We start from the raw sequence: 14,862 nt of genomic DNA, 5'->3' as shown, positions 1-14,862 counted from the left end.
ATTTTTTTTCACATAATCATATCGGAAGAAATCGACTCCTGATTTAGCCTACTATTTATCACCACTCGTGGCACTCGAGCTAATTCCAATAGCGTATTTGATGGAGTTGAGAACTTGAGATATGAGATTTTGTAATTGTAATCCAACTTTTTTTTTAATTTAATACCATTGATGGCTCAAAGCCAAATGGTAGCAATTATCCCATTTCTATTCAAATAAACAAAATTATCATCGCCTCCAATAATTAAAAATTCACTAGGAAGACCACGTTGAGAGGCAAAGGGCATGCCTTTCGTTTTGAATGGCCATTCGAAAAATGCAATATGTAGACTTAGATATTATAAAAGAAAAGGCAGCATAAGTCGCTTTAGGAATCCAATGTATCATCACCAAGGAACTATTCTATGCTTATGCGGCTTGCAACATACAAGAAGGAGAAACAAAGAGACATTTTCAGGTAGATTAACCTTGTGGTGATCACTAGTTTGGCATATACTCCACATTCCACAAGAATCAGAATTGTGCCCTCTAAAAGATCAGGGGTTCTACACTAAAATGCTTAACGTATATTTTCGTTGAACCTCTGCTCCAGCCAAGACACCCTCAGCCATGCATTTTAGACAGTTCGTGTTTCACCAAATCGAGACCTTTATGGCAGGACGTTAAAATCGAAGAGACAATACCTCTTTGTAGAAATTTGAAGTCCACTGCCAGCTTTACATCCCAACTAGTGTTTTTTCTGCAAATACGGAAGATATATCGTTTATTTCAACAAAGGAATGTTCCAGCTGCTTCAATCACAGATCATGATATAATTGTATGGAGACTTGTATACCTGTCATCGAGGTCTGCGTCACCAAGGCTATCCATCATGTCATTGAAGATTGCAAGAAGATCTTCGAGGATTTCAATTTCATTCTCCAAGTTTTCTGGCAGCTGTATAATAATGAAAATATATAGAAAATTCATAAATGAAAACTCTGGATGAACATTAAAGTGGAAGCAGAAAAGTAATTCTAAACTAAAGCTACCAAAGTGGAAAGAAAAATGAAAATAGACAGATTTTTATCATTAACACAAAAGACCAACGAAAAAAGAAGAATAACATAGTCAAATGAAAAAAAAGAGGAAGAATTCACCATACACAATAACAATAAAGCCAGTTTGTAATGAAAGAAGAGAATGAACATCAACTTAACCACATTCATCGAAATACTAGGACAGAAAATTACAAGGGTCTTAGTCAGCAGCATGGGATTCCGAGCTCTCCTTAGGCAGTCCAAAAACGGGGAGGGCAGGCCATAATAGAAAATATTCCAGTTCTTTGAGAACCAAGTACCTCGCACCATGTGAGTTGTCCATTCAGATGTGGAGCTGCCTTCAGTAGAATCGTCATCGGCACCACCAATATCTGGAATAGAAAAGTATTAATTAATATCTGCAGCACAAGTCTACAGCAAAGTTTCAACAATAATATAGTGGAGTGTTGAGGAAATATCAAAATTCAGTCTATGTTTGAGTGCTGCTTGATCATTTGTTATATACAAGACTGCAATGTGAAAGAGCAATAAACTCACCTAGTGGAATGACATCATAAGGGTTGTATCCTTGTGGTAAGAAGCCATAAAAGGTAACTAGATGAGAAGTAGAGAGGTTTCCATAACTAAGGCAACATTCTTGTCCAGCACTGCAAGGTCTTGACAGATGGAATTTTATGGTATTTGTTGCAGAATCTACTCTGCCATAATTCACTACATGTGGGTATATCTGTGATAAGGAGTAAATCAAAAGCATGACAATGGCGTATCATATTGCAATAATTTGTTGTATACAAACACTTTTTACTTCAACCAAAAATGGTTGTCGAGAAAGTAAATGACACAAGGCCATTGCCCTGGTGACATTATTGTTTTTAATAATTATAAGAATACATATTAGAATGTGGCAACCTACTCAGAAAAACATATTGGGTAGACAGTTATGATCAATTGGTGGCAGTAATCCAACCACCTATGTTTGTCAGCAGTGAAGGCAACTATTTTAAACTCAACCATGACAACAGAAAGTATGGGGATAAGAGAATGGATGACATACCGAATGGTTCAAAAAGCCAGCAATAGGAATCAAGCACGTCCTTAATTTTCCATCAGCAAACATGATTTTCATGCTATTTGAGTACCACAATTCACACGCCCACAAGAATTGCTCCCACGTGTAAAGCTCTGGGGGAAAGATATCAGGATGCTCATTGCACAGTGCAGGGAAAAGCTTATCATATTGAGCACGCAAATGCTGTTAAAGAAAAGAGTTAGACGCTTACAATTTATAAGTGCTAAACTTTTCATATGCATGAAGTAGAGGTACGTTCATTATGATGAATCCAACCAGGAATTAACAGAAACACATAAGTGACATAACAGCTCCAGATACAACACTCTGTTCTCAACTTATATGAAAGTGAGAGAACCAATATTTATCAGTTTCTTCTCATGGACTGTAGGTTCCACCTTAGAGATCTAATTAGTCTCCTCCGTTCTCAACATATCATCCTAATATATTTGTCTCCTCCGTTCTCAACATACCATCCATGTCCCTCATAAACCCCATTTAACCCTGTGTGAGGACAACTAGTTGGGTTAGACCTTTTTCTCATTGCAGATTTGTCATTGGGCAATTCTTGCTTGAATGGTACTGGTAAAAGCAAAATGATTCAAGACCAGGTACAAATAAATCAAGTCCTAGACACCACAACAAGAAACATTATCAAACAAAAATAATGGCAATGTGAACATTCCCCCAAGATGCAAGCAGGCAGCGATCTTACAGAACAATATATTAGGATACTGATCACTACATGAGAAAATTTAGGTTGGAATGTAGAAGGTTAGATGGAACTCAAGTAGAACCTATATAATGCAATTAACCAACAAATTTTTTTTTTTGGTGGGATAGAGCAGAATGAAGGTCAATATCATCCTCATCCTGATCTTGCCTTGGTGGATTGGTCCTTGGGTTGTAAATTCTTTCCCACTTCTCCCTTAAGCCCATTTAGGAATGCCAAAACAAACTCTTACAGGGGGATGGTGATACCGGACAAATTGCCACTTATCTATGCATGAATCATGTAAGAATTTTGATAATACCCTTCTTTATAACTGAAATAGCCTAAATGTCAAGCAAATTAATTTAAAACCACCACGCAAGGTCTAACTAACCTCTTTTGCTTGCATTATCTCATCCAACAGCAAGGTTCCATACAAAGACATCACTGCCGAAATTCCAAAACTCAATCCTGCAGTTATATAGAAGGAAGAAAGATGATGAAACACAAAAGGAGACAAATTAGAGCAAATAAGTCATTGTGATCATAGACTTAACAAATCAATAGTTCTCCAATTCACAAAATTCAAACTGATTTATTGGTCCAACACTAAATAACTTCACCTAATTTTTATTTTACGGATAAAATAGACACAGTATTCAGACGGCAGTCACTACACTTGTGGACAATGGTTAACTAGTAAATTTGAATTCAGACGGCAGTCACTGCACTTGTCATGTTAAAAAAAATAAAAACAATAATAATGACTAATGAGAGTGAACCGTACAAAAATACCTTATAAGTCTGAGAGAAGATATAAAGCCCTTTTGGACTTCTGCATTCCTTTATTATTTTAAGAGAACCAAGAGGACATTCATCCTTAACCTCTAGGAAAGGTGCATCCCAGAACTTTTAGTAGACAATTCAGCAATCATTATGTTAAATTAAGTACTTTATTCAGCGCACATCTGTTCAAGGCCACCAGATTTGTAAAAGAATGACTAAATAGATTGATGAACTATCCACTCTGTAAATAAACTATTAACTGCATGTGCATGCCTCTGTAATGGTCATGCTTCTTTATTTGAAGTACTTACAGTTAGAAGTTCAAACTACCAATCAATTTAAACCAATCTAAACCCTAAACCGCTAAACCGATTTTAAGATGCAATTTTATTTTTCCCATGTACCAACTTAGGCCTATCCAACTAAATAGAAAATTATGGGACAAACTGTAGGACTTAACATTACCTTTAGCAGATATATCTGACATGGAGAAAGGGTTGCACAACTACAAACTTCCTAGGGTTCTAAAGTAATTTTAATAATCCCAAATGTCTGACTTGCCTAGTTCTTCTATAATGTAAGCATTTCCAGAGTTTACCTGAGATGCTAAATATTGAGCAGCTTAAAATAAAACAACTCTACAGAATACTTGAAAACCTTTAAACCTCAATGGCTAAGTCAATATCTTTCCCAACATCAAATTGTTACTATCCAATTAAAAACATTAAATTCATAAAAAGGAAACTAAAAGCCAAAATACAGCTTCACTTTAGATGACAATTGGAGTTGAAGAAAACTAAAAAATTAACTTTATAGGTAAAGCATGTCACTAGAACTGTTGAGTACCAGTATGAAAATCCTCTGGCAGTGTATCGAAGTAGATCTTGTATTGTGAATCAGTATTGTGCCTCTCCTTCATGCTCCACAACAATAACATAGTCTCAGAGGAAGTGTCTTCCAACTTCTCTAATACATGATACTGAAATAAAAATAAAAAATAAAAAATAAAAAATAAAAAATAGATTAATAATAATAATAAAAAGTAAACCGGTGGATTACTTTTCTTGGTCATAAGCTATGCTTTTGATTAATCCTCCATCCTTAGACCATCACAACATGACCATGGGGTAAGTAATATGAATACCCAACAGAATTTTTCAATAACACTACATACCAAAACATACAGACATGAGACCAACTCCCAAGTCTGAAAGAGCCCTTGCTTTCCCTTATTTATTACACAAAACCAACAAAGCTTCAAAATGTCCTTTTGAGTGTTAGATTAGATCCACCATAAACTCAATTAATGTGACAGGGGAAATGGGGTCTACAGAGTAGACCAGAGTCTTTTGGAATTACTAAACACCCTAGCGTCATTGCAGGCTACGTAAGTATTACGCACCAAACCTGACCTGTTTTGACACATAGAAGTATAATAACTGAACAGCGTAGTGTTAAGCCTCCTAATCCAGGCACTATATGCTTGTGTTCAAACTCCACTTGTTCTAACTGTTGTGATATATATATATATATATATATATATATAGAGAGAGAGAGAGAGAGAGAGAGAGAGAGTAGGTGAGAGAGTAAGTGGAAGATTTCTCCATGGAACTATCCACCAAAACTTTGCCACATCACAGATTAGCTGGTGAGTAACAAAATAAACATTAATAACCATCTCTTTTATGGGATCTGAAATTATATCCTTATAGCAGGGATGGGTCAACATGCCCAGAAATGTATTTATGATTATATTAGATGAAAAACTAGGATCACAAACTGAATATATATATATAAAAAAAAAGGACATTCCTAGTGGTTCAATTAATACCTGTGGCTTTGGAATAGGGAATTTTCCTTCAGTATGTGGGAAGAATCAAGAATGACAACTAAAATCCCTGTATGGTCAGGCATCAAATGGTCATAGATATTTGTCATCATCCAACTATCGTCTCTACATCTAGCAGAAATATAGAGCCAGCATCGTTAGTTGGAAGAAAGGGCAAGTTCATGAGATGCTAGAACTTTCATCTAGGAGCAATTCACCCTCTTGTTAGAGTTGGCATCTATTTGTATTCACTTATGGCTATTCTCTGTTTCCCCCCTACTGAAAAGGTTCTTATCTAACCGCATAAGTAATTCACTAATAGCTATTAATGATTCAAGTAATTATTCAGGTTTTTCAAGTGATAAAACATACCATATCAGTTTTCTGGACAAGCTCCTCAGAAATTATTAAGGATGCCGGGATCTCCAAAGCAGTGTCTCCAACTTTTAGATCTTCTCTAGCTATAGCTCCTCTACCAGCCCCTTCGACATCTAGTATGATGAACGAAATACAGAATAAATAATATATTAATATATAGTTTCCTTCAACTTATAGATGGATTTTTATTTTTATTTTCCGGTTCCTTTTCTTGTTTCTAGGTTTGATATTTTTAGTTAATCCCCTAAAGAAAAAGAAAAAGACAAAACAAAATAAATTAAAAGCAAAAATCTCATCAAAAGTGGGAAGAAAAAAAATTCTCCGCATCCCTGATAAAACTTACAAGCTATCTGCAACCTTGTCTTGACACCGTTGTTTTCACCCCATTGCAGCAATTGCTTTTCTTTATCAGAGTTCTGGCCTTCTACAATTGTAGTCTTCAAACTGTTTTCTTCAGCAAACTGACAAATCTTATCAATGGTAAGATTGCGCAAGTCTTGCAGGACATTCTTTGTTATTTCACATGCATCGGAGAGTGAACTTTCCACAAGCTGAAGAATAGAATTGAGGGCCTCAAGCTCATTTCTGGGACTATAGGAGTCCAACTGTTCTTCTCCCCCAAAATAAAGCTCTACCTGCACCCCATTGAGCACAATTTTCAACTAATCATACAGTTCATCAGGTAGTCTCAGGCAGCATTAACGTCAATTTTCACCACTTGTGCCTAATAGTCCAAGAAGCTCACAGAAGTATAACATTGAAGGAGCTAAAGAGTGATTCATTTGGCGGGACATTAACCAAATTTTCAGTCTCATATTTCACAAAATAACGGGCTCCGCTATGGTCTACAGTAAATCAGTGAAATTGGCGTTCGATATATTTTGTGGCTCTTGGGTGAGGTGCACTAAATAATAATAAAAAGCAGACTAACAAGTTACCTCATCAAGTTTTATGATCCGTGCTATTTGAAGCATTACTTTCAAGGAGGTACTGAGCCAATTAGGATCTGATGACCTTTTTATGCATACTTGTTCCTTAGTTTTAAATCCGTTATCTTGTAGCAGTTTCTGCCACACAAAAAGAGGAATAAACAAAAGAATGATGGTAGCACCTAGCAACAGCTTAAATAAATCAGAAGCATATGCCTAATCACCAGAAAAGGAACAGTACTCAAGAAAATATTAACAGCAACATGTATGAAAATTCTGAAGATAAAGTGAAAGTATTAACATTAGTTCATAGGGTAATTTTGAGTTTTGACATTCTTTTATCTAGACTACCTAATTAACAAGAATTAGGGATGAAATGATTAGCCTTTAATTTGAAAATTCTTACTTTGGTTGATGCTACCCTCCACTAGTACAAACAAGTCCTTGTATCACAGTATCAGAAGCTCATAGACAAATAAGATCAATCCTCAATTGTACATTCCTTCCATTCTCACATTTCTATTATTTAGTAGCATCAAAACCTACTATGAAATCCTATAAATCACCACTGTTTCATAGATAAGATCATAAACTTAGAAAGCAAAAGATCTGATATTGTCTTACCTTCTTTTTATCAAAAAGAGGGTCATTTTCATCTAGCTCAAGTAGAATTGAGCACTCCTTATCCAACTCATCAGGTGACAATTGCTGCAGTTAATAATAAGGCATCAAAGCACCAATGGGTTAGATAACAAAAGATTCAATCACAAAAACAAAATGCCTAAAATATGATTGCAGGACGTGAGAGAAGTATACCAAACAATCACACACCACCAGTAATTGAAGTAACAAGGGAACTACATTCACACGGTACTTCGTAATATTCTTTTCCAAAACAATTAAGCTCACTCGTCCTTAAATTTCTTAAAAGCAAAGCATACATTTCAACCAGAGAGCATTCCTAGCTCAAAAGCAAAGCATACATTTCACGTCTTTTACGAGTAGTGTGGTTAAGCTCATGCCATTAAAGCCCATTGGTTTCTTCATATATAGCATCGTGTGTATATGAAAACCGAAACCGAAGTGCTCTACGGAGCTACAGACCATTGGTTCATAATTTTACCTACAAAGGCTATTATATCAAATTGAGATCAATATGTAATTAACAATTGAAAGCTTATTGAGGAAAATTTTCAGAGTTTCAGTGAACAAATTAGGATAAAATTGAAAGCTTAACATGATCCTCTTGCAATTTCTAGAAACCGAAACGAAGGCAGCGAAATTGGAGTAGAGAGTGCAATTTACAGAAATGAAATTGCAACGAACAAGAAAATAAATATAGGAAATTACAGAGAATAAGAGAGATAGAAGAGTAAGGGCTTACCTTATCGACCTCCATTGAAGCCAGATTCGAGCTGAGCACGCAAGCGCCAGAGAGAGAGAGAGAGAGTGTGTTTGGGCGGCAAGGAGTGAGCTGTTGTAGGCAAAGGACTAACACTTCTTATACCTCTATATCGATGGTAACTAAATTTTAATTTTTTTTCGAAATGAGTACCTGAATTCTTCGAGTTCTTTTGAAGTAGTACCTAAAGCCACATTCACTCACTACTCCAGCCAAAAATGGCACGTGAAGCACACGTGTCTCATTTATCAAGGTTAAAGATGACAATTTATGCTACTGGTAAACTAGTAAAGAGAAATTAGATGGTGATGTAAGCACCACTAATGCAAAGATCGATTAAGAACTAAGAGATTCTTAGGTACAGTAAGGTGTGCCGCGTGGCGGTACGCCCCAGCCAATCAGTGTCTATGCAGGGGTGTTTTTGATATTTCATTTTAATTAAACATGAGTAGTTTCGGAATACAATTAAAAAACAGAAAAATATGATTGATTAAGGATACCAGTCACGTGGCATATCTGCCCTACCTAAGAATTTCTCTTAAGAACTAGCATTACATGCGGTGATATAGACAACTATACTACCTCGAGTTAAAACATACAAAATGATCCACCAGTGAGAATAGTAATACTCCACCTAAAGAGATATCATTTACTAGTGTTTATAAACAAGAGCCACAAACATGTGAGATTGCTATGTCTAGATCAGTCGATGTGAATGTTTGATTAAAGTTCAAAAATTGATTCACCCCAAATACCAAAGTCTCAGATTGTTTAATTTATAGCAGGCCTAAAAACTCAACACAAGGATAAACTACTTAGGCCTCATAATCTAAAGGAAACCCTAGCAATCATGTCTACCAACTACCAACTGTTAGTTAGCTGCAGAGCACTAGTCTCCAGCCGTCATCAAACATCACACCTTTAGCAACAAAGATGTGGGAGTGGTTAACTACTACTAAACCTGCAACTAAGGTATTAACTCCGTAGTTAGTATGGCGATAAGTGTTGGTCATAAAAGTGGTGATTATTACGGCTTTAACTACGATTATAACTACGCGCAATGATTACGATTATGAATTCACGATGAATGACCGTCGTAAATGTGTCATGATTCACCGTCGTTAATGCAGCATTAATGGTGGCTTGTCTCCTAAGTAAGTCATCGCTTATATAAAAGCGACCCGACGTACAGGTAAACCATCTCATTATGATTCCTCTTACTACACTCAACTAAGAAACGTACTGACTTAGGCATCAAAGAGTTTTCTGCAGGTACCCCCTCTTCTTCGAGCCGACGGTCAAACTCCAAGTCAATGCTCAAAGGAAGCTTCTCGATCATTCCTGGTCAGCTCCCGCTCCAGTCCGGATTCATTGGTGAGTCAAAATCCTCTAAGGAATCCCATTTCTGTCACTGAGGACTGGCAGTGACGAAACCCAGCCCTCACACTGACTTGCCCCAAACCTAATCCAAGATCTGAACTTGCCTCCGGACAACGAGACGTAAAGGCTTATGCAGCAACGAGGCCAGCAACGGTGCTTGCCAAACCAATAGAGTAACAAACACAGGAGCCTTCGGTGCCGCCAACTTAGGCTTCAGCGGACCTCTTGCCGAGGGGGCAGGCGGCACACTAATTGGATGAATAACTGAAGGAACCAGTACAGGCCAGTCCAAGAAAGCACGCGCTGAAGAAAGTGATCGATGAATGTAACCGAGCCGGTCCTTGAGGGTTCGCAGCTGAATCTAAAGGGACGTCGGTAAGTCTCCATTCAAATTAGCAAATGGACACCAACCCAGGTAACATAGATTAGTAATTAGCAATTACTCCTGTGATTTTCGTTCACAATTGATCTCGAAAAGCAATTGAGGTCGGTGACCGGAGTGACTAAAATATTGTTCGCTTAACTTGCGCGACCTTCTGGACCACACCCTCGTCAGCGCCGATAATGACCAAGTTTGAAGGAAGAAGGCGGTCTGGAAGGATACGAATCGGGCAGGGATTGTTTTTTTCTTCTGGGGGCCGGTTCGGTACTTTTTCGACCAGTTCCGGTGACTCCGCCGCCAGTTCTGGGCTCTTGGGATTTGGGGCTTCATGGTGTGTAGCGATGGTTGCTCGGATTTGAGGGCTACGAAATTAGGTTTTCAGGGCTAGGGCTTCATGTTGATAACGTGTTTTAGGGAATCCATATTTGAGAGAGAATTTGTTGTGCTTTCATTGATATATAATAGGGGCCTCTTTATATAGATCGAGGATTACAAGCATAGAGATAGAGTTGTACATGAAAACATAATCGTACATTGATTGGATATCTACTAAGATTCTCCGGGATTATCTCTAATACAAACTCTATTACAACTAGAGTAAGTAATCTAGAGTTTGGGCCAGACACATATTTTGGATTTACTTGAACAACCCTAATTTTATTCTAATTTATTATCTTTTATTAAAGTTTTGGTATATATTTTAAATACTAAAAAAAAAAAATTCTACAACTTTTGAGTGCCCTACTTGATATGAAATTCTGGCTCTGCCACTGGCAATATGTATCTTTGCCAAAATTACTATGTATTTACCCTTAATTTCGGCCTCCTTGTAATATTTATGCAACCAGGAATCAGTTATTAACTTTTATTTCATTTTCCTAATTGCACACAAAGTAGATTACCTTCCAAACTCCTCAAAGATGACGTCTAACTTCTTCTAGAACCTTCATGGCCGGCCAAAGCATGTATTATCCATCTAGGATTCCTATATGTCGTCCTAGAAACCTTATTAATTTAGGTTTCCTCTCTTTGCCGAAATACATAAATATTCTAGAGTATTCTTAAACATTTTTTAGTCATCTTGAAGCTATGTGATCTCCTAGCCTTCCTAGGTATCCTGGTATCATTAGGACTCCTTATGCCAACAAGTTTCCTAGTCCAATAAGGATTCTTGTGAGGAATTGAAACAGTCTTGAACCTTCTGGAACCTTCTCGAGTTCTCCTTGGTTAAAAGGGACTCCTAGTCACATCAGGTTTCATTAATTTTCTTGGCAAGATTAGGTTTTCTTATCCAACCCTTCTACCATTTTTGTCATTTCTCCAAGATTGACTCCTAGTTAACTCAGGATTCCTACTTCAACTGGGATTTCTTTTCCTAGTAGGATTGAGAATGGTTCATTTCTCCATTTCTGATCATTTCTGCGCCTCATTTCCTCCTTACCTTCGTGTCTATCATTTCTAGCTCTTGTTAGCTCATTTCTTGTGTTTGGAGCTCAATTGTACCTATAAACACTAATCTAAGTTAGAAATGATAATGTTAGGAGAGTAACTAAGCAAAATTTGAGTAGAAAAATATTTAAAACGTAGCATATAATGCTCCTATCACAAAGAAAGGAAACAAAGAAACATAAAGCTGCCTCTCGATGATTCCATTTGTATATACACCATGTCAAAAGGCCTTCAGACGACAAAACTGTTCTGTTGTCTGAACGAACAAAAATGTGTCGTCTAGTACGGTGTCGTCTCTTGGGGGCATCAGACGACATAAAAAAATAAAAGTCTTGTGTCGTCTGATGAGTTTTGCATTTTGGGAACATTGTGATCTGTATCTTTAAAAGCATTCAAACAACAGTTTTGTATTGTCTGATAAACAAAACAACCACAGTATTTTTTTAAATACTATTGTGTGAAGCATATTTGCAAGACTTATTTGTGTGGTCTGAATGCCCTTAAATAAGAAATATGAAGACTCGTATGTAGTGTCTTCTCTCATACAACAACATTTAAAGGTTGTGCTAATTTACTTTAAACGACAATTATATGTGGTCGTAAAGAGCATCAGAGGACAATTAAGTGTCGTTCTAGGGTACATACATACGACACTTGAGTGTTGTGTGAAAGGTCTTTTATGAGGTCTTTTATATTGTCTGTGATTGATTCCAACCACACTTATTTGTTGTTATTATACGTTTTAGCCAACACTTTCGTCCAACTTATGTTGTTGTTTTGCCCTTTAGACTACAATTTTCTATCGTCCCAATGCCAAAAAGACAATAGACTTCTATTTGATTTTTGTGTTGTTTTTGTTTAGCTGCAACCACACATTTTGGTGTGCTTTTGTTGTAGCTTGCAATTTGAGATAACACATCTCCTGTTACAATTGGTATGCATGCATCTGGAAATTAAAATTACCCATTCATGAAACCATAAAATCCACATCCAAAATCATTCATTGCAATTTCCACTAATCCATCATTGTCTCATGTACACAACCCTAATCATGAGCATCAGTTCAAAATGGCCCATATCTACTAATTTGAATCTGCAAACAAGTCCACATTCTTAATGAAGGAAGAATTTCTACTAGACACAAGTTAAATATAGGAACTAGCTAGCTGTACTACTGTATTGCACCTGGTGGCTTCCCTTGGGGATCACATAATCTCCATAATTGTCCCTTGACAGCTTCCTACACAGATGCAAACAAAGAACATAAGCATGTAGATAAGTTATTTATAAATCTATGATATGATAATCATGTATTTAACTGCAGAGGATATAATTGCTGAACTACTTTTGCCAAACATTGAGACATATAAAGCAATAAAACCTCACAGAAAAGTAAAAACATACATTGGCCGCATTACAAAAGGTGGTTGAGGAGGATATGTCCCTAGTGAACCTGGCACCACACCGCCAACAAGCTGAGTTGATGGGATTTCCACTTAGCCATTTTTGACGGGGCATTGTCTTCTGCAAATGACCATGATTTTTCAGAAAATATTCCAAAGAGTAAACAAGCAAATGATCGAACTGAACAAAATTATAGGGTCTATGAACTTTGTTTGGTATAATTGGACTTTAATGAAAAACACTTCCAAAGAGATTTCAAAGTCAAGAAAAACCACTGGTAAGGATCCTTTAACTTCCTCTCCATAATGTGCAGCCAAGACATCATGTGGGATTTCTTGCATCCCATATATTTCAATATCTGTCAAATCCCTCCCAGCCTTTGTAAAATATAGTTTTTGCCAAAAAGAGTATTAGTAGAGTGAAACAAAATAAATAAAAAGATCAAAATCAATAATAAGGAACAATTTTGAGGCAAAGAGTTATATATGTTTTAACAATCTTCTATTTTAACAATCTTCTGTTTTAACAATCTTCAACCACAACACACTCTATAATAGACGACTGAAAAAGATCCACTGCAAATGGTTTAAACACAAAGTGTGACAACAAACTGTAAAGTGGCCTACCCATATTACTGGAAATTGACTATATAACAATTAGCTACCCTACAAAAGAATACATTTTCCTCAGTTAATTTACAGTTCATGTCTTTTTTCGTTCTAGTGCTTCAAAACTGAGCCATTGGGATATCTTCCAAAAAAAAAAAAAACACCACATATAAAAGATTTATTTCAAGCATTGTCACCCAGTTTATCATCACAATGACATCAAGTACATAATATAATCCCCCTTGTGCATGAAGGTTCTCTTGCATCAAGCAGAACCAAGGGAGCAAAAATATAAGCACAGAATATAGAAATTCCCTTTAGCAATAGATTATCTTCCTGAAGTTTCAGGATGCTCTCTCATTAGTGATTATAACACATTTCCGTTTCAAAAAGACCAACAAACCAATACAGGCTCATTACTCATTTTCTCAAGCAGACAAGTTGACAACACTAATAAGAAATTAGAAACTACACATGTAAAAGACAGTAGATGGCTTAACCCAAAATGGGGCCAAACAAAAGCTAAACACTAGGACCCAGAAAATACAAATATAAAAGAGATTGTCTACCTTTGGAGGCCCCGACCATGTAGCATCTTCCTGCTTGGGTCTTCATTTCAAGCATGGGCAACACCATGATCTCAGGGATCTATGATTGGCCACGGGAAGCAGAGACGCACTAAAACTTTTTTAACCTGCACTCCCAGCATCAGTTTCTCGGAATAGCAATAATAGTTTGTGAAATCAAAATGAAACAAAATCAAAAACTACTGACCTATCAAATCAAAATACAATTGTAATCTACATAACTAAGTTCTAATAGCCCAAACAAGACCTTCAAACTCAAACCCAGATCCGTATAATCCCAAATAAGAGATGAGCTGCTGAAAAGGAGACTTACAAAACCAATAGTCATCGAAGCATAGGTTAGCAGAGTCCATGAAGGATATACAAGAGGCTATCTGTCCTCCCAGATTGACCATGATCAAGAGGAATTGTATAACAACACCCATATTCTCTCCTGGAATCCCACTAGCACTGCAATTCCAAGCATCAAGCTACCAAAGTGAATAAACAATTGTATGAAATTTGCCCAGAAACTTAAGATAACTTAGCAGCCTATTAATGCCACTGACCACTAAGCTCTCAACCTACGTACTCAGCTAACACACAGACTTGCCAATCCGATATCATCAAAGTAAAATTAAAAATTTCACCCAAAGCCCATTATAGAAGCATAACTGTGTCCAGCAATTTGTTCTAAAAGCAACCAAATGATGCAATATGAGTAGAAAACAGCTTGTACAATAAAAGAAAGAAAATCATCCTAGTGTAAACATACCTTTTGAAAGTGGCCCTGTTGATTTGTGTTATCGACAAGATGAGCAGCCTTGCCAAAAAAGGTATGACCACTAGTGGCAATCACCACAGCTTCAATCTCTCCTTGTTTTCATGTAGAGCCCAAATACACAATGTCACCAGGGCTTTTGGTCACA

At 36.7% G+C, this 14,862-nt stretch overlaps 1 protein-coding gene and 1 long non-coding RNA gene across 2 annotated transcripts; both read right to left on the bottom strand.

The window, feature by feature from the left end:
- Positions 1–251: 251 nt before the first annotated feature.
- On the bottom strand, positions 252–8,277 carry LOC133712384 (uncharacterized). The gene is made up of 12 exons (XM_062138494.1): positions 8,127–8,277; positions 7,367–7,450; positions 6,752–6,880; positions 6,157–6,448; positions 5,808–5,926; positions 4,454–4,586; positions 3,216–3,292; positions 2,095–2,292; positions 1,578–1,767; positions 1,233–1,411; positions 836–936; positions 252–739 (listed from the first exon to the last, which is right to left on the bottom strand). The coding sequence occupies exons 1-12, from the start codon at positions 8,139–8,141 to the stop codon at positions 604–606; spliced, it is 1,653 nt and encodes a 550-aa protein (XP_061994478.1). The 5' UTR covers positions 8,142–8,277; the 3' UTR covers positions 252–603.
- Positions 8,278–12,325: 4,048 nt separating this feature from the next.
- Positions 12,326–13,739, bottom strand: LOC133712638 (uncharacterized). The gene is made up of 2 exons (XR_009847517.1): positions 12,760–13,739; positions 12,326–12,595 (listed from the first exon to the last, which is right to left on the bottom strand). It is a non-coding gene; the product is annotated as an uncharacterized LOC133712638 (long non-coding RNA).
- Positions 13,740–14,862: the final 1,123 nt, after the last annotated feature.

This window comes from Rosa rugosa, chromosome 5 (assembly GCF_958449725.1).
Source record: "Rosa rugosa chromosome 5, drRosRugo1.1, whole genome shotgun sequence".
Lineage (NCBI taxonomy): Eukaryota > Viridiplantae > Streptophyta > Magnoliopsida > Rosales > Rosaceae > Rosa > Rosa rugosa.
Note: the sequence above shows the minus strand (reverse complement) of the source record. Positions and strands in the feature narration are given on the sequence as shown.

Bases quoted from the DNA above. Each gene is read 5' to 3' on its own strand.
- LOC133712384 (XM_062138494.1), bottom strand. The intron at 6,881-7,366 runs GTAAGACAATAT...TTTGTGTGGCAG, and splicing joins CTCTTTTTGATAAAAAGAAG to AAACTGCTACAAGATAACGG. The intron at 2,293-3,215 runs GTTAGTTAGACC...TTTCTTTAACAG, and splicing joins AGATAATGCAAGCAAAAGAG to CATTTGCGTGCTCAATATGA.